At 33.3% G+C, this 24,507-nt stretch overlaps 1 protein-coding gene across 13 annotated transcripts in view; it reads right to left on the bottom strand.

The window, feature by feature from the left end:
* Nucleotides 1-24,507, bottom strand: part of ZPBP (zona pellucida binding protein) — a 261,637-nt gene that overhangs the window by 132,391 nt on the left and 104,739 nt on the right. For 9 of the 13 annotated variants that reach the window (XR_008626247.1, XR_008626246.1, XR_008626245.2 and 6 more), the window contains exon 7: nucleotides 19,190-19,367. Coding sequence is in view for 8 of the 13 variants with exons in the window: in XM_003810553.4 (XP_003810601.1) it covers nucleotides 19,190-19,367 (178 nt within the window). In the remaining 5 variants the exon portion in view is untranslated. Of the gene's footprint in view, nucleotides 1-13,508; nucleotides 13,653-19,189; nucleotides 19,368-24,507 lie in introns of all 13 variants that reach the window. The other 4 variants (XM_055115936.2, XM_055115937.1, XM_055115934.1 and 1 more) reach the window with 1 other exon arrangement.

A 24,507-nucleotide genomic window follows, 5' to 3' on the forward strand; every position in this document is an offset into this window, starting at 1 on the left:
TTATATTAAATATTTACTTAAGGCTCTAGGCTCTGTGATAGAAATAATGAGGAAATAGACAACATAAAGTTTAAATGGAATAAGAAATACTGTATTTAATGACCATATGATTATTTATGTATCAAATCCTGAGGTATCTACAAATTTTCCCCTAGAAATAGGTTTAATAGGTCACAAGAAACAAAGCCCACATACAAAATACATTTTACATTTTTATATCAGCAGCCAACAATTGAAATAAAAAATTCAATTTAAAATAGGGTAAAAAATGTGTTAGACATCATCATTGAAAACTGTAAAATACTGATGAGAGAAACTTAAGAAGCCCTAAAGAAAGACAGATATATCACACTTACAGACATGAAGCCACATTCTTTACAAATAATCCTCACTTATTGAAAATGGATATTGACAAGCTAACTTTAACATCTATATGGAAATGCAAAGGACTTTTTGCCAAATGGCATGTTCCAAAGATGGCAAATACCATATGCTCATTCTACACATTCTTACAATGTGACTTAATTCAGCAGTGGGGTCTGAGTTACCTTCTCTTGAACATAAGTGGATCTTCATGGGTATGGCAGAACTGACACTAGGTGACTTCTGAGGCTAGGTCATAAAAACATCATGGATTTCTATTGTTTCCTTAGGACATGAACTTTGGATCTTGTCTGCCATACTATAAGATGAAAATAACCAATGTTCACACAGGGCTGAGAATAGTCCATGCTCCCATCAGTCAGTCTTGAAAACACCAAGAATGACAGGCTGACAGTCAGAGCAAATTGAAAAGTCTTGCCCCAGTAAGTGGAATATAATTAATGTAAACAGATCATTGGCCCAGCTAATAAATCTTAAGAGCAAGACCAGAAATGATTAAACTGCTTCCAAACAACTTACCAATGTGTGCAAAAACAAAGGAAAGAGTTGTGAAGAAAACTACACCAAGGTGCACCATACTAATATTCCTCAAAAGCAGTGATAAAGATAAAACCTTAAAAGAATCATCAGGTAAAAAAGAAAAACAAGGATAAAGGTGAAAGCAGATATCTCATTGGAAACAATCAAAGTGAAAAGACAGAGGAGGGGCAACAATTTCAATGTAATATATAAAGAATAAAAAAACTATCAACTCTTAATTCTATATCCACCAAACAAAATAATTCAACAATTAAGGTAAAAGAAGACATTTAGATATATTAAAAAATGAAATATTCCTCAATAGCAGAGCTACACCAAAAGAAATATTAAATAAAGTCCTTCAGGCCATAGAAAAATTACTGCAAATGGAAATGGGTATACACCAAAAAATGAAGTCTACTGGAAATGGTAGTTACATGAGTAAATACATGAGATTCTTTTTGGTGTTATTTCTATCCACATAAAAGATAACTGACTGTTTAATAAGCATAATAATAGTGTAGTGCAGGATTTGTGACATAGGTAAAACTAAAACGATGTCTACAATAGCACAAAGGTCAGGAGTGGAGAAATAAAGCATACTATTTTAAGATGTTTACATTATATGTAAAGAGGTACAATATTACTTGAAGGTGGACTAAGATAAATTAATAATATATACTATAAACCTAAAGCAACTACCAAAATAAAAACACAAATTCTACCTAATAGGTCAAGTCAGATAAATGGAGTCATAAACAACTGAGACACACCATGATAACAATAATGAAAAGAAAGCTGCAGTGACAATATTAAGATTAGACAAAGTACATTTCAGAGGAAAACCTATTACAAAAAATAAAGGACATTTCAAAATGATAAAGGAGTAGATTTAACCAGGAGCATATAACAATCTTAACCATTTATATACTTAATAACAGAACTTAAAAATACTTGAAACAGACACTGATAAAACCACAAAGAGAAATAGACACTTCCATAATTTTAGTCAGAAACATAAATACCCCTCTTTAAATAATTGGCAAAATAAGTAGACATAAAATCAGTAAAGGACATAAAAGATTTAAGTAAAATTAACAATAAAACTGACCTAATCTATATTTGCTGAACTCTCCTCCCATTCTCTGTCTCTGTCTCTCACTCTCTCTCAGTATCAATATATATGTCTCCATATATAGACATGACATATGAGGGAAAAATATATATTCTTTTGAAGTACAAATGGAACATTTACCAAAATATATATACCATATACCGGGCCATAAAACATTTTTCAATAAATTAAAAGTGTTTAGGCATGCAAAGTACATACTCTAATAACTAAATTAAATTAGGTTTCCATAAAACAGAAATATCGGGAAATCCCCCAAAAATCTGGAAATTAAATGCCACTCTTCTAAACAACCAAATGCTCAAAGAAAAAATTAAGTGAAATTATTAAGCATTTTGAGTTGAATGAAAATGAAAATACAACATGTTGAATTTTGTGAGGTCCAACGAAAGCAATGCTAGACAGAATTTTTTACCCAAAAGACACAAACAATCAAAACTTTTCTAAGAAGAAATAAACAACTTTTGCTGCAGAGATTAGTTTTGTGATTCACAGATCTAGTCAAACATCCAAGAAGCCCACAATAGAAATGGGGTTATGTGGGAAAGTTCTTTGTAGGATCCCCCATCTAATGGTGTAAATTTCCATGGCATACACAGGAGACCCACAAGATTTTTGAGAATGCTGCATCAATGTCTACTTAGACTAACGGGGACAGAGGAAGGATAAAATGAAAGAGGACTGATCGATTTCCAAAATTCTACAAGCAGAAAATGGACTAAAAGAGCTACTTGGCCTCAAGCTTGTGCTCTTCTTCAAGAAAAAGAAAAACATGACTCTGATGGAACAGCAATGAGCCCAGGGCTGATCCAGCCATAGTAATACTTCCAGAGGTAGGGAAGAATGGAGCTCTCATGAGCCCAGAGGGCAGAGCTTCTCCAAGTCCAGTGGGCAGAGAATAAAGCCACAGATGATTATTCTCAAGCCTTAAAATCTAATGATTTCTGTGTTTCAAAGTTCCTTGGGATAACTGACCCCTTTCTTTCTTCTAATTTCTTCCTTTTGGAATAAGAATATCAATCTTATGCATATCCCAATCTTTTAATTTGGAAGCAGGTACCTTGTTTTCTAGAATCATATATCCATAGATGGAGAAGAACTTTGCACCAAAATGCATCGTACCTAGAGTCTCATCCATACAAGACTGACATGACCTAGATAATGATAATTTGGGATTTTCTCGGGTGATAATATTTAGGTAAGCTTTTAGAGTTAATGCTGCAATGGGATTATTTTATTTTATTTTATTTCATTTCATTTTATATTGTTCTATTTTATTTTATTTTATTTTATTTATTGAGATGAAATTTTGCTCTTGTTGCCCAGGCTGAAGGGCAATGGTGTGATCTTGGCTCACTGCAACCTCCGCCTCCCGGGTTAAAGCAATTCTCCTGCCTCTACCTCCTGAGTAGCTGGGATTACAGGCATGTGCCACCACGCCTGGCTAATTTTGTATTTTTAGTAGAGATGGGGTTTCTCCATGTTGGTCAGGCTGGTCTTGAACTCCTGACCTCAGGTGATCTGCCTGCCTTGGCCTCCCAAAGACATGAGCCACGGTGCCTGGCTGGGATGAGATTTTTGAAGATCTGGCACAGTGTGAGTATATTTTGCAAGTGGATGGGCAGGAATTTTTTAGAGCCACAACCACAAGGCAGGTTGTACTGGGTTGAATTGTCTCCCTGAAAAATGTATGTTCAAATACTAACTCCTGGTACTTCTGTAACCAAAACAGTATACTATAATATACTTAAATATAAGTATGAAAAGATAAAATATTTAATAGAGTATTTTTTCTAATGACAGCAGATTAATTTAGAACTAATTTTTTTAAAAAACATATTGGGAAAATCACCAAATGTTCAGAATTACAACACATTTCTATATAATTCTTAAGTAAAAGAACTAAAAAAAGAAATCAGGAAATACTCCAAACTCAGTAATGTGTGTGACCTCTAGACTAAAAGCCATTATATTTAAAATATTTTTCCTGAAACTTAAACAGATATAAATAAAAGGACAGATATATTAGGTTCATGGATTCTAAGAAACAATATTATAACAATGCAAATTTTCCAAAATTAATCTATATATTAAACTCCACTCAAATCAAAGCACTCACATGTATTTTGTAAAAATTATGAGATGATTCCAAAATTTATCTAAAAATATAGCAACCCAGGAGAGCAAAAATTAAACTGAAGAAAAACAATAAAATTGGTAGATTTACATCAAAAGATATCAAGACATATAGAGCTGATTAACTAAATGTTAATTAACATATAATCTTAAACTAGATCTCTCATAAAGTACTGATATAAGTACAATCATGCAAGCACATGAAAAACTGTGTAGCAATATCTACTAAAGCTAGTATAATATGCCAGGCCTATAACTCAGCTATTCCATTTATAGATATATACTCAAGGAAAATATTTCTTCTGAAAACATGAACAATAAGATGACTTGCAATTACACTCATAATATCACAGCTATTAGTAATTAATAGTAATTATTAATAATTACTGTTAATAATAGCACAAATAGATTCCAATCAACAACAGCATGGGTAAACTGACTCTAGTCAATAGCACACTACATATCAGGAGAAAATATTTATCATCATATAAAACTATAAGAACGTATCTCATAGACACAGGATGAATAAAAGAGCTAGTCACAAAAGATGACATAATAATTTTATTCCATTGAAATGAAGTTCAAGAATAGGCAAATTAATTTATGGTGATAGATGTCACATTAATAATTACTTCTGGGCCAGGATGGCTGTAAAGAGACCTGATGGAAAAATTACTGTAATATTGAAAATTTTCCTTCTATTAATGTAAACTTGTGATTAGTGATCTATATTTATATATTTAGTATTTATGCATATTTTTATACATACATATATAATACAATAAATAGAATATGATATATAGAAAATATACTATATAATATTTTTATAGCCAATATATATCTAAATGTTCTTGTAGTTGCCCACATAAGATCTATGTATCTTAAGTAGTAAATTATAACATAACAAGTTTTCAATTATATACCTGAATATAACTATCCATTAAATTTAAATTTAAGATGGAATTGACAATTAAGAGAAAATATAACAAAACTGACACAAAATATACAATCTTAATGATATCATAACCAATATAAAGAGAAAATTATTTCTTCAAATAAATCTTCCAAAAAAGAAAACCTATCTCAGATAACTTCAATAGTATGGTCAAAAAAAAAAAAAAACCACACACACATAAGGATGAAATTATTCCAATTCATGCAGAAGAGAAAAAAGAAAGATAAACCACACGTCAATTTAAGGTGGCTGGCATAAAGTTGTGTCAAAACCTGATTAGAAAAGTATGAGAAAAGAAGGTTTCAGCCAATCTCTCATAAACACAGGAAAAGGACTTTCTACAAAAATGTTAGCAAACAGCACTGTATAAAAATGAAAATATATGAGAATCTAGTTGGGTTTATTTCAGAGATGCAAATTTGGTTTAAGAGTAAAAAAGTTTATGTTAATAAATGTATATATATATATAGAGAGAGAGAGAGAGAGAAAGAGAGAGAGAGACAGAGACAGAGACAGTTTCTCTCTGTCACCCAGGCTGGAATGCAGCAGCACAATCTCAGCTTACTGAAACTTCTGCCACCCGGGTTCAAGTGATTCTCGTGTCTCAGCTTCCCTAGTAGCTGGGATTACAGGCATGCACCACCACTCCCAGCTAATTTTTGTATCTTTAGTACAGACGGTGTTTAGCCATGTTGGCCAGACTGATCTCGAACTCCCGACCTCAGGTGATCCACCCGCCTCAGCTTCCGAAAGTTCTGGGATAACAGGTGTTAGCTACATGTCTGGCCTATGTTAATAAACTAAGAAAGAAAAATCAAATAATGATCTCAATAGATGTACAGAAAAACAAACTCAGTCTCAGCAGTTCTTAAAATACTCAAACAGAGAATCAAAATATATGAAGGAAACACTGACAGAATTACTGGGAGATAGAGAGTTCTACCGTAACAGTTGGAGATTTCAGTACCCCAATTTCAATAATGAATGAACATTCAGAAAAAAGATCAATAGGAAAATAAAGGACTTAAAAAACACTATAAACCAATTAGACCTAAGAGTGTTATACAGAACCCTCCACACAACAGCTGAATATACTTTTTTAATTTTTTTTTTGTCAAGGGCACATGAAACAATCTTCGGGATAGATCATGTGCTTAATCACAAAAAAGTTTAAATAAATTTAAAATACTGAAATCTGTACAAAGTATATATTCCAATCAGAGTAGAATAAAGCTAGAAGTCAATCATTTAAAGAACACTGAAAATCACAATATGTGGACATTAAACAATACAATCAAACATTCAAAGGGTCAGTATAGAAAACATAAAAGCAGCCAGGTGCAGTGGCTCACACCTGTAATTCCAGCATTTTGGGAAGCCTAGGTGGGTAGATGACTTGAGCCTAGGAGTTTGAGACTGGCCTGGGCAATATAGTGAGATCCAGTCTCTACAAAATAATAAATAAATAAATAAATAAATAAATAAATAAATAAGCCAGGCATGGTGGTGCATGCCTGTAGTTCCAGCTACTCAGGGAGCTGAGGTGAGAGGATCACTTGAGCCCAGGGGGTTGAGGATTCAGTGAGCCACGATTGTGTCACCGCCGTCCAGCCTCACTGACAAGGCAAGACCCCGTATCAATAAAAAAATTTGAAAACCCACAAAAGAAACAGATAATACCTTGAAACAAATGAAAGTGCAAACACAACATACAAAAACTTATGCCATCCAGCAAAAGCAGTGGTAAGAGGGATATTTAGAGCTGGAAACACATATATCAAACATGAGAAAAGACTGCTAATCAGTAAACCAATTTACACCTTAAGGAACCAGGAAAAGGAGAGGAAACTGAACACAGAATCACCATAATGAGGGAAATACATTAGGAAATAGAAAAATAATTTAAAAGAAACAAAGGTTGGTTCTTTGAGAAGATCAAAAAAGGGAACAAACTTTAGTTAAATTGACTAAAAAAGAAAGAGAGGACTCAAATTACTAAAAATCATAATTTAAAAGTGAGGATATTACTATTGATTTTATACAAACAGAAAGAAAGATAACAAAATACTATGAACAACTGTATGCCAACAAATTGGATAACTTAGATGATACTAACAACTTTATAGAAATACATACTCTATAAAAAATGACTCAAAAGAAACAGAAAATGTGAACAGATATATAACTAGTACAGCAATTGAATCAGTAATCAAAAACTTTCTTATAAAGAAGAGCCCAGCAAGATGGTTTCACTAGTAATTTCAAACAAGCATTTAAAGAAGTAACACAAATCCTTTACAAACAATCTAAATGTTTGCAGAGGAAGGAACTTCCTAACTCATTCTATGAGGCCAATATGATCATGACACCCAAGCCAGGAAAAGACATTACAAGAAAACTACAGACCAATATCCCTTATTATTACTGATCCAAAATTCAATAAAATATTAGAAAACAAAATTCAATAACATACTAAAGGACTATATACAATGACCAAGAAGGTGTTATTTTCAGAATGTATGAATGGTTTAACATATGAAAAAAAAATCAATGTAATATACTACGTTAGCAGAATGAAAAGGAAAAAAACTACAAGCTCATGTCAATTGATGCTGAAAAACCACTTGTCCAATGTCAACCCCCTTTTTCTGATAAAAATATTCAACAAAGTATGAATAGAATAATACTCTCTCATCATGGTAAAGACTTTATATGAAAAATTCACAGCTAACATCACATTCAATTATGAAATGAAGAAAGCATTTCCCCTAAGATTAATAACATGGCAAGGGTGTCTACTATCCTCACTTATATTTAACATAATATTGAAAGTTCTAGCCAGAGAAATTGGGCAAGAAAAAGAAATAAAAGACATCCATCTGGAAAGGAAGCAAAATTATCTGTTCACAGATGACATTATCTTTTTTGTATAAATCCTCAAGATTCTAAAAAAATCAAAATCTTTTATATCTAATACATATTCAGTAAAGGTGCAACATACAAAATCAACTTGCAACAACAGCTGCATTTCTGTACATTAGCAATGAATAATCCAATGGAATTTAAGAAAACTCCATTTATAGTAACATTTAAAAGAATACAATGCTTAGGAATAAATGTATGCAAGGAGGCAAAAGGCTTGTACACTGAAATCTATAACATACTGCTGAAACAAATTGACTCATAAATAACTGGAAAGGCATTCTGTGGTCATGGATTGGTAGACTTAATATTATTAAGATGGCAATACTACCCAAAGCAATCTACAGATTCGTATTGTCCCTACCAAAATGTCAAGCATATTTTTGCAAAAAATAGGAAACCTCATCCTAAAATTCATATGGAATCTCAACGTACCACAAATAGAACAACCTTAGAAAAGAAAAAAGTTGAAGAATCCACATTTCCTGATTTCTAAACGTATTACAAAGCTACAGTAATAAAAACAGTGTGATAATGGCATAAAGACAGACATACAGACCAATGGAACAGAATAGAGGGCCCAGAAAAAAAAAACCACTTGCATAAATTGTCAACTGATTTTGACAAGGAAGCTGAGACTATTCCATGGGTAAAAGATTGTCTTTTCAACAAATGGTTCTGTCAAAACCGGACATCCACATGCAAATGAATGAAGTTGGACCCTTAACTTATACAGCAAACAAGTAATTTAAACTAAGTAACACACCTAAGCTAAAACTTTAAAACTCTTAGAAAGCCTAATGACACTGGGGGAAAGTCTGATGACACTGAATTTGGCAACTACTCCTTGGATATGGTAACAAAACCATAGACAACAAAAGAAAAAATCTGGACTTAACTCCAATTGGACAAATTCAGTGTCATCAGACTTTCCCCCAGAAAAGTCTGATGACACTGAATTTGGCAATTACTGCTTGGATATGGTAACAAAACCATAGGCAACAAAAGAAAAAAAAATGGACTTAACAAAAATTTATAGCTTTGTGCACTTAGGACATTATCAAGAGAGTAAAAATACAACTCACAGAATGGTGAGAAATATTTGAAAAATCACACATCTGATAAGCTATTAATGTCTAGAATATATAGAGAACTCCTAAAACTCAATAACAAAAAAGGCAACCTAATTTAAAATTGGACAAAAGACTTAAATAGACATTTCTCCAAAGAAGATATACAAATGGCCAATAAACACATGAAAAGATGCTCAATATCAATTAGTCATTAGAGAAATGCAAATCAAGCCCACAATAAGGAACAGTTCACATTCACTAAGATGGCTAGTGTAAAAAACAAACAAGTAAGTGTTGGTTTGGAAATGGAGAAACTGGAAGGCTTGTATATTGCTGGTGGTAATATAAAATGGTGCAGCTGTTGTGGAAAAGTTTGACCTCTCATAGAATGACCATATGATTCAGTAATTCCACTGCTAGGTATATATGCAACTATTTGAAAGTTGGGATTCATATAATTGTATACTAATGCTAATAAAAGCATTCTTCACAATTGCCAACAGATAGAAACAACCCAAATACCCATTAATAAATGAACAGGTATATGTAGTAGAATATTATTCTACCTTAAGGAATTTAGTTCTAATACAGGCTACCACATGAATGAACCTTAAAAATATTTTAACTAAAATAAGCCAGACACAAAAAGACAGACACTGTATGATTACACTTGTATAAGGTACCAAAAGTAGACAAATTCATAGAGACCGAAAATAGAATGAAGAATACTGGGAGATGAAGGGAAGGGCTAATGGAGTTATTGTTTAATTAATACAATTTTTGATAGTCATACAAAAAAGATCCTAAATGGATAGTGGTGATGATTGCACAATATTGTGAATGTACTTACCACTACTGAATTTTACACTTAAAAATGGTTAAAATTGTATATTTTATGCCATGCATAATTTACCAATTAAAAAAAAGCAGAGCTTCTGGGAGACATGGTTAATGAGAAAGTTTGGGCAGGATAATTAAAAGGCAGGCCTGGAACATGTTACAATGCCATAAAGTGAGAAACTGCTCAAAAAATAATGAGGGTATATTGCATGAGTACAAATTTTACTTTACAGAAACTATAATGGTGAAATTTTGGATAACTTGAACAACATAATAATGATGGCAATGAAAAGTAACTAAAAGAATACAATATTCATAAATCCATAATGGCAAAAAAACAATAAATTGGAAGAGAATATAACTCTCCCTTAGAGTAGAATTATAATCAATAAATATAGAATAATGAATACAGAAACTGCCATTAGGCAAACAACACAGAAACAACTGTAAAAATGCAGGAATTATCACTGGATGCTAAAATTAGTTCATCATTTGATGTTAAACTTTGTCCATACATTTGGCAAATGTCTGATGAATATGCACGTTTCTGTAGTCTCAAACTACTTTCTAACAAGACTTTAAGACAAAGGAATAAAATAGCATCAGATCTGGTGCTTGCATCCCCCGCACTGAGGGACTTGAGTGCAGGTTTGCCCAGCCCAGGTGACAGGCCAAGCTGGGCAGGACTGAGCTGGGCAAACCTGCACTCAAGTCCCCCAGTGTGGGGCATGCAAGCACCAGATCTGATGGGGGTCAGGGAGCAGTTCTCAGGTCCCTAGAGAAATGCCCCATTGGGGAGTGGAAGAACTGCTGCCATGCCAAAGACCCAGCACGGGGAAATGGAGTGACTGGCTCCTCAGCCTAGTGAGCAGTTGTGGGACCCACTTTGCTTTTATCCTCTAGACCCAGTGGTATTCCCTCCCATGCCCTGACCTTGGCAGCAAGTGGGGACAATAAGTTAAGTCACAAGCAGTTTGCTTTCAGTCTGCGAAACTCAGGCAAATAGCTTCCTGCTACAGTTCCGTGAAAGTGGCGGGGGTCAGGGGTGTCATACTCATCTGTCAGTTCTGGCTATGGGAGCTCCTACCCTCCTCAAGACCAGAGTGCCAATCCCCAGTCTGAGATTCTCAAAAACAGTGACTGTCACTGGTGCTGACTGGCATGTTCCCAAGCAACTCACTAGGATCTAGGAAAACGAATGGCCTCCTCTTTTGGTGCCCAGGTCCAGGAGCAAGTTTGGTACACTTCCCAGTGCTGTTCCTTCTCATAGTTTCCTGACTGCTCCCCAAGTCAGATTCAGGGTTTTGGAGGGTCAAGGAGCTCTTCTGTGGCCTGGATTGCCTGGCTACCCAGTGGGAATGTGTATCACAGAGACACTCACTCTCCCTCTCATGTACTGGGCTTTCACACAATTTTCCACTGGACCTCATCATGTGGGCTACTGCCCATCTTCTTTTCCCAGAATACAAAGTTTTCTTTCACTTCTATATTGAACTCCCGTGTTCTTCCTTGGATAAAAATTCTCAGTGTGAATCTCTATACACTATATTGCTATTTCCAAGTGGGTGAGGTGTGCTGGCAAAGCCTCTATTCTGCTATCATTTTTTGGCTTCCAGGATGTCCTGGCATCCTGCATACTAATCTAATTCCTTCAGTTAACAGGTCACAAACGCTTCATAAGAGTCACCTGGGGTCTCCAGTATCTCAGGAGAAGAGGCAGTAGAGATGGGACTCTGAGCCATACATACTGAATTTAAATTGATCGTTTCAGTGAAATATTTTTTCTTCCAATTGTACTTTTTTGTCCCCTTTCCAACTTGGCTTCTTTTGGATAAATAAAGTGGAGTTTTGGGGTAACATTTTTTCTATCTACTAATTGTTATATACATATTATTTTACTATCTTTTAGTGGCTGTCCTAAAGAATACATCATGCATCTTAATCTACTATTACAGTCTAATACAAATCATTACTTATACCAGTTCTAGACAATGGTTGAAACTGAAAACATTTTATTTACTCCCTCTTGCTTTTGGTGTTACCATGATCATATATATTTAGTTCTACATATTTTAAGCACATAAAGCATTATATATTTTTGCGTAGTCAATATTTATTTACATTTATCTCTATGTTTTTCCTTTCCATTGCCCCTTATGCCTTCGTGCATGAACATGTTTCTGCCTGGGATCATTTTAAACTAACTGAAAAATTCCCTTTAGTCCTTTTTTGAGTGTAGATTTGCCTACAGCAATTCTCTCACATATTATGTCTAATGGTGTTTTGATTTTCCATCATGTAGGATGATATTTCCATCAGGTATAGCATTATAAGTTGACAACTGTTTGATTTCAGCACATAAACATGCCATCCTATTGCCTTTTGGTATCTGTCATGCATTTCCACACACCCCCTTCTATCCATGATAGAAAGGAAGGGAGCTATGCTGCCTCTTGAATCCTTGTGCCCTCACATTTTACCAATGTCTTTAATAGAATAATTTAAATTTTTTTTTTTTATACTTTAAGTTTTAGGGTACATGTGCACATTGTGCAGGTTAGTTACATATGTATACATGTGCCATGCTGGTGCGCTGCACCCACTAACTCGTCATCTAGCATTAGATATATCTCCCAATGCTATTCCTCCCGCCTCCCCCCACCCCACGACAGTCCCCAGAGTGTGATATTCCCCTTCCTGTGTCCATGTGATCTCATTGTTCAGTTCCCACCTATGAGTGAGAATATGCGGTGTTTGGTTTTTGGTTCTTGCGATAGTTTACTGAGAATGATGATTTCCAATTTCATCCATGTCCCTACAAAGGACATGAACTCATCATTTTTTATGGCTGCATAGTATTCCATGGTGTATATGTGCCATATTTTCTTAATCCAGTCTATCATTGTTGGACATTTGGGTTGGTTCCAAGTCTTTGCTATTGTGAATAATGCCGCAATAAACATACGTGTGCATGCGTCTTTATAGCAGCAAGATTTATAGTCCTTTGGGTATATACCCAGTAATGGGATGGCTGGGTCAAATGTTATTTCTAGTTCTAGATCCCTGAGGAATCACCACACTGACTTCCACAATGGTTGAACTAGTTTACAGTCCCACCAACAGTGTAAAAGTGTTCCTATTTCTCCACATCCTCTCCAGCACCTGTTGTTTCCTGACTTTTTAATGATTGCCATTCTAACTGGTTTACTAGACTTTTCTAGTTTTTCCAGAAAGAGCTTTTGTCTGCTATAAGCTACTTCATCATGGCCGGGAGAAACACTAATTTTTGTTTTTTAGATTTTGACCCACTAAGTCTTCATGATATTGTTAATTCTTCAACATATCTAAGACAGTTTCACTCAAGTAAGTTTTTCAAATTACATGGACTGCTTTTACTGAAAATAAACGTATCAGCCGGCGCAGTGGCTCACACCTGTAATCCCAGCACTCTGGGAGGCGGAGGCGGGCGGATCACGAGGTCAAGAGATTGAGACCATCCTGGTTAACACGGTGAAACCCCGTCTCTACTAAAAACACAAAAAATTACCCGGGCATGGTGGTGGCCGCCTGTAGTCCCAGCTGCTCGGGCGCCTGAGGCAGGAGAAGGGCGTGAACCCAGGAGGCGGAGCTTGCAGTGAACCGAGATCCCGCCACTGCACTCCAGCCTGGGCGACAGAGCAAGACTCCGTCTCTAAATAAATAAATAAAAATGTATCTATTTAAGGAAAATCTGGGCATTCCACACTGCTAATCCATAGAATGACCTATCCATTGGCCATGATTTTTCAATTATTTAGTTTCTTCAGAAATATAATGATTCAAAATAAGAACAATGTCTTTGTGGGTCGAAAAGGCGGATGAGTTTTATTTCGTACTGATAATAGAACTATTTAAATACATGTAGTGAAAACGACGCAAAGGAAACTTTTTTTTGTCTCTGATCCTCTGATGTAAAATCAAAACAAGGGTTCAGGTATGCAAGTCTTTAGGATAAATTTATTGACTCTGAAATGCTTTATTTAAAAACATTTTTACCTACTAAACAATTTGTTTTTCCTGCATAAAGTACAAATGTACACTTTATTAATAAAATCATCTCAAGATGATTAAATATGCTAACCTGCAACCTAATCATTTCTGATCACAGACACAGATACCGTGTCATAAAGAAAGAACTCCCTGCTGGAATTTCCATGTGATTATCAAAAGGCTTGAATCAGCAATAGCTATTCTTTAAAAAAAGAGAAAGCAATAGGAAAAAAAGTTGTCTAATCTATTATTGAGCTACACATTTAATCCATAATAATCAGTGGCAAACAGTCTGCTACCTCAGCAGAAGCACGGGCATCCTATCAAGGTAGTGCCTTATCAAAACTAATATTCTGACATTCTATGTGTTGCCTTATCAACATTAATACTCAGATATCTGAAACTCAGTGTATGTAAGAATCACCTAGGAAGCTTATAAATGTAGATGTCTGATTCCTAAACTTTGGATATGTTTTGAGAAAATCTTCAGGAAATTCTGATACACCTAAGAGTTTTAAAACCACTGCCATAGTTTAAAGAGAAAAAAATAGGAAGGGATCTGGGGTATTATGTCAAAGAATGTTACTTGACCTACAAGTTTGGTTTTTTTTTGAAAAAAAATTAGCAGAAATAAAATGGGGGAAAGTTGAATATACAAGCTATACAAAAATATAATAGAAATTGAAAAGTAAAGCATTTCAGAATCTGTGTTTTAACAAAATTCTTTTAAAAACAATGTAATATTAGGCTAGTCTTTGGTTGTAGTATATTATATAATTTATAAAATTATAAGACACTGATAATTCACAAATTTAATAAGTCTCTCTTTAAAGTGCCAAAACTGATTAACAAAATGATCTACATTATAAGGAATGGTAAATGTCAAATCACAGAGAAGCTTTTCAGTATAAATTAATTTAAAAGTACTAAATAAGTTAGGAAAAAGAAAAATAATATAGGTAGAAATGTTAAGTCTTCACTAATTTATAAGGAAACAAGCTTTGTCTTCCAGAAGGAAAAGAACAAATCTGGTGCTTATTTCACCTACTATGGAGAAAGTAAACAAACTTCCCTTATGTCATAAAATGCTTTGTCTCAATCTTGTTTGTTGAATATAAACATGGTATATCATTTTATTCTGGACAGAAGTTGTTTCATGAGATACCTCATATATTTTGTGAGCTCATCATCATTTTATCTAGTAGTCAGTTTCATACTTGAATGGATTTTAAATTCATTTACTATGTTAATTTTGTCTTTTAACTAGTGTTATCCTAATTTAAAATACAGGGTAATTTGTTAAATCATTTTCTATTCAGAGAATGATTTAAGTATCTTTTTGAGTAGTTATATGCTTTTCTAAACTGTTAGGGTGATAACCTCCTGTAAAATAAACAAAAATTATTATTATCCTATGGGGGTCCTGAATGTTACATTAAGGGAACTGAATCTTGCTTAATAGCTTACAGGAATGATAACACAAAGATAATTATAAATTAAAATGTTTATTAACCATAAGATGGCACAAAATGAAATTCAGCAACTCACTAATTAATAAGTCTATTGAGCAATGATGATGAACCCATAAAATCCAAAAAATAAATTTTATTTTATTTAAGCAAAAATCCCCCCCATAAACTTGATGCTCATTCATGCTATTGCTTGGATGGTACTTGCTATCCTGGTATCCTGCAAAGTAACTTCCTCAAGACTCAAAGACAAGTCTCACCAAGAAAGCCGTATCACAATTACATTGAACCCTTGTGATCTATCCTATTGCAAACTCAATTTTCTTTATATAATCTTCTTGTATTTTTTCCCTTAACAGTCTCTTCTTCCCTAATTGTTTCATGGATGCATCTCCTAAGTATATAAACTCCGTGGGCAGAGATCAAATATTCAGGAACACAAAACAGTATTTTAGAGACAGAAAATATTTTTGAGATTCATGTTAAATTTTCTCATATACTTCTTATGACAGGAATAAAAACAATTAATTACCTTGATCAAATAGTGTAGTACATAATAAGTTGAGTGTAATCATTACATGGTGAAATTGGAAAACATTACAATTGTGTTGTTGCCCAAAGTTTTTAAATACAAAAAAAAATTTTAATGATAAAATTATGTGTAATTTTGACATTCAAAACTACTACTTCACTTGAAAGAGCTATGTTTGACAATTTCAAAATACTTATAATTGAGGAGATGCAAATATTTTAACAATTTTAGTTTAAGTCTTTTTTGAATAATGATATAAATACATGTAATGGACAGCTTAACTGCTATGTTCCAGTTTATTTTTTGGGAATTTCTATGTTTTTCTTTATCCTTATCTGTGATCTGGAGTTATATATATATATAAAATATATATAATATAATATATTATATATTACATATTATGTATATTACATATGTGTGTTCTGGATATATATCATATATTAGATAATATATAAATATATAAATATATTTATATTATATATTATATATAATTATATAATTTTATATTATAATTATATATTACATTTCTAATTATATATTAAATTATATTTTATTTTAATTAATAAAATTAAATTGTATTATGTTATATATTATATAATATAAAATTATATAATATAAATATATAATATATGTTATATATTATATATTTATATTATATATAATATAAATACATAATGTAAAAATTAATTTTTCAGTCTTAAAAGAGTTTAAAAAATTTATACTAATATCACTAAATGTATTACTGTATATAAATTTAATATACAGTATTATAAATATAAATATCACTGTCTTAGTCTGTTTCATATTGCCATAAGAGGATATTTAAGCCTGGATAGTTTATAAAGGAAAAAAGTTTATTTGTCTCACGATACTGATGGCTGAAAAGTTTGAGACTGGGCATTCGGTGAGGGCCTCGGGCTGCTTCCACCCACGGCAGAAGGTGAAAGGGAGCCTGAGTGTGCAGAAATCAAATGGTGAGAGAGGAAGCCAGAGAGGGGGGCAGGTGCCAGCCTCTTTTGTATAGCCAGCTCTCACAGGAACTAATAGAATTAGAACTCAGTCACCCCTGAGGGAGAATATTAATCTATTCATGAAAGATCTGCTCCCACGACCCGAACCTCTCCCACTACGCCTTACATCCCAACATTGCCATACTTGGAATTAAATTTAAACATGAGATTTTGTGGGAACAAACAAACCATATCCAAATCATAGCAATATCATTCTCATTAAGTCATTTCTAATTGTTCTTTTCTCCTTTCTTTCTGCAATTTAAGTTAGATTAAAAGCCTTTTCATAACATAGACTACTGACTATTCCTTTTACTTTGTTTTCTTTGATTTGGCTAGAGTTATCTTTATAATTTTTTGTGTTTTGTTATTTAAATATATGAACTTTCACAAAAATATAGTACAAAGGTATATTAGGAAATAGAATACAAATTAAACAAAGAAATAACTGCCAACTGTTAACTTCGTAACTATTTTTAAAATTGTGATTATATATATTTTATATATATAAAATCACTGGTTTTAAATATCAGTGATTATTTCTATCATATAATGTATGTTATATATAATGTAATATATATTTATATACAAATTATAAATATTTATATATGTTATATATAATATAGATCATATATACTATATAGTATATAATATATAATAATATATAAATAATAAATATATATAATATATATTATATAAATATATATTATATAAATATATAATATATAATATATATAATATAAATATATAATATATAATATATATTATATATTATATATTTATATATAATACATAATATTTAATTATAAATTATATTATATATAATATATTTATTATATATAATGTAATATAGTATATATTTATTATATATATTTATATTTTATTACATATTATATATATTTATATTATATATAATATATCATATAATATATATATTACATATTATATATTATATCATATAATATATATATTACATATTATATATTATATATAATATATATGATACATTATATATATTATATAATGTATCATATATATTATATATCATATGTAATATTATATAACATATATTATATATTATATATTATATGATATATATTTATAATATAAATATATTATATATTATATATAATAATATATATTATATATATTATAAATATATATCATATAATATATAATATATAATATATATTATATAATATTACATATGATATATATAATACATAATATATATAATCACTGATTTTTAAAAGTTACAAAGTTAACAGTTGGAAGTCATTTGTTTAATTTGTATTCTATTTCCTAATATACCTGTGTACCATATTTTTGTGAAACTTCATATATTTAAACAATAATGAAACACAAAAAAATTATAAAGATAACTCTAGCCAAGTCAAAGAAAACAAAGCAAAAGGAAGACCCTCACTGAATGCTCAATCTCAAACTTCTCAGCCATCAGAATCATGAGACAAACTTTTTTCCTTTATAAACTATCAAGGCTTAAGTATTCTCTTATGGCAATATGAAACAGACTAAGACAGGTATAAATTTAGTGATATTAGTATAAATTTTTGAAACTCTTTTAAGACAGAAAATTAATTGGCCCATTAATCTCTCAATAATTGAAATGCAAAGACTTTGAATTCATGTGCTGAATCTAAGTCAACAGCCTCTACAGAACTCTCTTCTGTAGTAAAGATGAGAAAGAAAGAATGAATGTCAGAGAGCAGCTCAGATCCTGTAGTGCTAGGACCAAAAGTTAGAAAAAACAATTGGTAATAAAACAATTCATATACTTATTTCACAAGGAAGGAAAAAGTCACAAAGATATCTACTGTAGACTATACAAACCTAAACTCATCAATAGTAGATTCTAAAAGATACATTAATTGGCTTTTTTTAAAGTCAGGAACTCTAAGTGACTCATAACTATTATTTGTGTTTCCTCCCAGATAACTGCCTAATGATCCTAAACTCCCTTGCTGTAATATTAATACCAAGGCCAAAATTAAGCCAGACTATTTTTCTTTCACATCTTTAGATTCACTTTTCAAATACATTACTTTAAATAAACTATGAAAAAATACCTAAATGATAGTGAAAATAAGTGATATGCATTCACTTAGGCTTAATGAAAACACATAAATTTTCAACAATATAAAACATGAAATCATAATTCATTACATACCACAGCACTCAGGACATTTTGGATGTTGCTGGACATTCATTCCATACCCTGGAAAGCAGCGATTAATCCAAACCATTTGGAGAGTACCTTCAATATAGTATATTTGAGGTAATTGTTCTGCACGTCTGCCAAGAATTTCTACTTGTTGATTAAAAAATCTCTCTATGAGATTTTTAGCCTAAAATATAAATACAATTTGATAAACTGTTAGCCATAAAAAATGTAATTTTAGAACAAATAAGGATGCATGTGGATTTAGAATTTGAAGAAAACAAAGTCTCAAGGTCATTATTTTTTCTTGCACTCACAGACTATAAATAAAACACACAAAACTGAAAAGATGTCATCTATACACATCAAATATTTCTAAATGCACTTCGAATTACAATGCAAAGAAATCATTTGAAGATTTCTTTTTGGTCCCTTTGTATTTTGAATAATATAGGAATAAGTATATGAGCAAAATCAAGAAAGCTCTTTGAAATTGATTAAGAAATGTAATGTACTTTAAAATAATATATTATAAGCATTTGTAAGAAGCTTATCCTGAGGCACAACATCAACTCTTTTCACAAAGAAAAATTTAATTTAAAAACAAGAAAAACTATAACTTCTAGCTCTGTTTCAAAAATTAAATCTGAAAAAAAAGCATCATTCTGATCTATAATTATCTTTATGTTTGTAATAATTATACTGGCTTGCCTCCTAAAATTAACAAGAGCCTTAGACTTCTCTGACTGCTAAGATCTATGCATTCAAGTATGAGGTATGCATAAATTCAAACTGCTACAAGCTAATTAGTTCTACTCCATTCTGCCACACTAACTTGCACCTCCAATCTAGTCAGGAGCAGGGATAAATGGACCACACAGGCTGATCTATAACTACTAATGGTGCACCTCATGTCTACTGAGTTCTTCCAATATCTTGTAAATTACACCTCTTCCATTACAATTTCTATAATGTCCAGGTTCTCCCATGCAAAAACACCCACAAAGGGTGATAAAATAACTCTGTTTCACACATAAAGTAACTTAAAATATTGCATAAAATTATTTTCAGGTTATCTGTATAAGGCAGTGGTTCATAACCTTTTTGGCACTAGGGAATGGTTTTATGGAAGACAGTTTTTTCACAGACCAGGGTGGTAGGATGTTTTTGGGATGAAACTGTTCTACTTTAGATAATCAGGCATTAAGATTCTCATAAGGAGCATGCAACCTAGATCCCTTGCATGTGGAGTTCACAATAGGGTTTGTGATCCAATGAGAATCTAATGCTGTCACTGATCTGACAGGAAGCGGGGCTCAGGCAGTAACGTTCGCTTGCTGCCACTCTCCTTCTGCTGTGTGGCCTGTTTCCTATCAGGCCATGGACTGGTACTGGTCCGAGGCCTGGGGACTGGGGACCCCTAGTGTAAGGTATATATGAAACATAAATACATTTTCTATTTAGATTTGGGTTCCATCCCCATGATATCTCATTTTATATATATATGCAAATACAGCAGGTCCTCAAATAATGTCCTTTCCTTCAATGTCATTTTGTTATAATGTTGAAGAGAAAAAAAAATGCTTCCTAGCTAGGCCACTGTGCATGTGGAGTCTGCATGTTCTCCCCATGTCTGCATGAGTTTTCTCCAGGTACTCTGGTTTCCTCCCACATCTCAAAGATGCATGTTACATTAATTGGCATGGCTAAATTGTCCCCCAGGGAGTAAGTGTGGATGTGTGTGAGTGCACCCTGTGATGGAATGGTACCCTGTCCAGCGTTGGTTCCCACCTTGAGCCCTGAGCTACCTAAATAGGCTCCAGCCACCTGTGAGACTGAACTGGAACAAGTAAATAATTATTATACTTTGTTTTTATTACTCTTTCTTAAATATATGTATTTCTCACATTTATTTCAATGTTTAATATTAAAAATGTTTTGGGTCTTTATTTCAAAATGTGGTGATTTTTTTCCAACCAGAAATATGCCAGAGGAACTTAACTCTTGTTTATATCATTTAGCCTGTGGTAAAATTTGTTTTGTGATATGTCATTTTGCTTAAAGTTGCAGTTTCCAGAAGCCTATTGATGAAATTAAGTGAAGACTTACTGTATTTCAAAATCTGAAAACATCTGAAATCTAAAATACTTCTGGTTCCAACCATTTCAGATAAAGGATACTCAAAATATGTATAAATGTGTTATGAAATTAATTGCATTTAAATTTGAGACTATAATTAAAAGTGTCAGGAGACACATTCCTAATCACTCAGATTACATCACACAGAGCCTAATTAGGCTTCCTAATACGCCATGCAAAAAAAAAAAAAAAAACCCTAAATGAAGTTAGACCTGAGAAAACCTAGTGATAGATGCAGGAGGCAGATAAGGGAGGATCCCTGGAGAATCCCCAACCCACCCCACAAGTGTTTACATCAGATGCTTTTGTGCAGATGTGGGAACCTGCCCAGGGTCTTGTCTGCACATGCTGGCAACAGACTAGGGGCCTGCCTGCACACTGGGAAAATGGGGTGCAGCCACTGGGGATTCATGCCTTAAGCAGTGAGAAGGGGCCTGGCCCCTTCAGCTGGTGTGTGTGGTGCCCTGGTATTCAATCTGTGAGTTGGGAGCCTGCTGGCAGAACCCCTTTTTTTTCACTGAGAGCTTTCTTTAATAAATTCTGCTCTCCTCAAACTTTCAATGTGTCCATGCACCTAATTTTTCCTGGTTGTGTGATAAGGACCTAGATTTTAGCTGAACTAAGGAACAAAATATCTTGCACCATTTTGGTGGCCCATGTGGGGACATGAGGAAAGGTGAGTAAAATGCAGACCAAAGCATCTTTTCCCCTCTTGTATCTGAGCCTTTTTGTCCTTGGACTTCTGAGAGTAGAAGAAACTGCATCCCCCACCCTCCGTTGCTCTTGGGGGTCAGGAATGTCAACCTTGGTCTAACCCAGCCTTTTCTACAGCATTTTCCTTCTTTTTTTCAGGAGTGTAATGGCACCACCCCACCACAATGGCTGTAGGCACCCATGGGACTGAAAGGCAAGCAGCAGCACCCCATCCCCCCTTCCCTCCCAGCTGGGGCTGGGGCCCATGCCCAAAGGGTCCTGCGTGGCAGGCTGGCCAGCATTCCCTGCCACGTGTGTATCCACAGTGTCTTCCCCTCCGTTGGCCAAGAAGTCCAGCTCTGTTCCAGCCCCAGGGAAGAAACAGCAATTAAGTTTCCCTCCTTGTTGGAAGAACCATTCGCATAAGAATAAGAGGTTCTTCCCTCAGTTAACACAGCCCTGAACTTTAAGCTGTTTTTCTTTTTTTTTTTTCTCCACCAGGTCAAGAGTTAACTTTTATGCGAAAGGCTTTTTTCCTTTTAGAAGACATTTTACTAGGCCAGGACCCCAACTATAACTGTTTATATTCTCCATAAAGTTTCATTTATGAAAAAGGATTTGTGAGGCTGGTCTTAAGTTATAGCCAATCTGGAGTGGTTCACATGTCTTTATGGTTCTGTCAAAAAGAGGGCTACCTTAGGATGGGATATGGGCCCAGGACTCCATAGGCCCTCTATTAAAGACAGTCTGGTAAATTGGTCAGTGGCAAACTTCGCTGCAGGCCTTCATCTTTTTTTATGTCCTTGGAAGCATGACCTGTAAGCAGGCGGCAGTGCTTTTAGCCTCCAACATTTTACAACGGTGGCCTGGGTTCAATCTTGGCTTAGGGAGTGAGTCCTTTCTGGTTTGATATCTGTGTGACCTTTGACATTTGTTGATTCTCTTCCCCTCCATGAACCACCTTGAATTTTCCTCTCTGAGCACCTGGGAGATTACCTTTGATAAAGTTTCAACGCTACAAATATTGGCTGTTTGGCATGGACAAAGTCAGGTAATAAGGGATTTAAAAGGATTTTTTTAAAGAGCACTCAGCTTAATTCAAAGTGGATATCCAAGTTATAAGTATATTTAAAAGGCCTTTCTTTATGTTTTTCTCTTCCTAAACTTTATTTTCCTGGAAAAAGATTTTTTTCTCAGTCGACTAAACTATTTTTCTCCATTTTGCCTTGCCTATCTTAACACGTGCACGAGAGGCCCCAAGATAATTTCTCATGGCCTGGGAATCCTTGGGAAAAACAGAAAAGGTGCCACAAATTCCATTTTGGGAGAGACCTCTGTTTTCCTAAAGGAGTCCTAGGAATTAGAGGTGGATAGATCCCTCTCAAAATCTGTTTTTAATCTTCCAGCTATACCTGTTTATTAGGCCCTGGAAACTGCATGCTTTCCTAGCCTTGCTTTAAGCCTTTTTTAGCCTTAGAGAGTTCCATCCAGAGGCCAATAATCCAATTAGGAGACTGGTAAACAGTCTCATAGTTACTGGATCTTCTTCTGCCTTTCTGTATAGTTATACATGTGTTGTGTGTGTGTGTGTGTGTATGTGATGTCTATAAAAAAGAGCTCTAATTAACTGACTTAAAGAAAGATAAGCACTTGGATCAAATATTTTTTAAAAGGAAAATAAAAGCTGTGGGACCTTTTAGTTCACGTGACATTAATTTTTGAAAAATAAAAACAGCCTTAAAGACTATTGGTAAAATGCAGACGTTGTCAAAATGTAAATTTTTACCTAGGGTTAAAGGACTGTTTTGAATTAGATAAGATAAAGCTAAAAGTTAAAATGAGTTGTGGAAGAATTGTAAAAATTAATCTTGCAAAAGAAATTTCATGTGTGAATACATTAAATTGAACAGAGTATTATATGGTTTTTCTGTAAATTAAGCATTAAAATAAAAGCATAACAAAATACTCTTAATGCACCAATCTGCTCTTTAGCTAAATCTGTAAAAGGTTATATAAGGTTTTTGCTTTTAAAAAAAATTCTAAGTCATCATTTTAGAAAAATAAATAATATGGAAATTTGGAATTCTTTCATATCATCAAGTGTTTTAAACCTCTGACATACTTAACAGGCCTCCCCAAATCAAACCTCAGTTTCAAAAATTGTCTTTCCTGACACCTAGCTTTCAGATGCTACAGAGGGCACCTGGAGCATCTAGAAGAGTGGTAAACAAGATTATTTGACATGTTTAGGTACATGGGATTGCCAAAATGATGCTTAATCTTCTTTAGGTTATATTTTATGTAATAATGTTAATTTGTGTTCCAAAATTGTATGGGATTTCTAAAATTCTGAGTATATGCTATCAATCACAATTAAGGTTGTTATGCTAAGTTATTATAAACCACAGAGATAACCAAATTTCTTTGTTAATCATGTTTCTAACTGTAACTACCATGGACATTCTATTATTCACAGATAATTGTTGTCTTATTTT

This window comes from Pan paniscus, chromosome 6 (assembly GCF_029289425.2).
Source record: "Pan paniscus chromosome 6, NHGRI_mPanPan1-v2.0_pri, whole genome shotgun sequence".
Taxonomy (NCBI): Eukaryota; Metazoa; Chordata; class Mammalia; order Primates; family Hominidae; genus Pan; species Pan paniscus.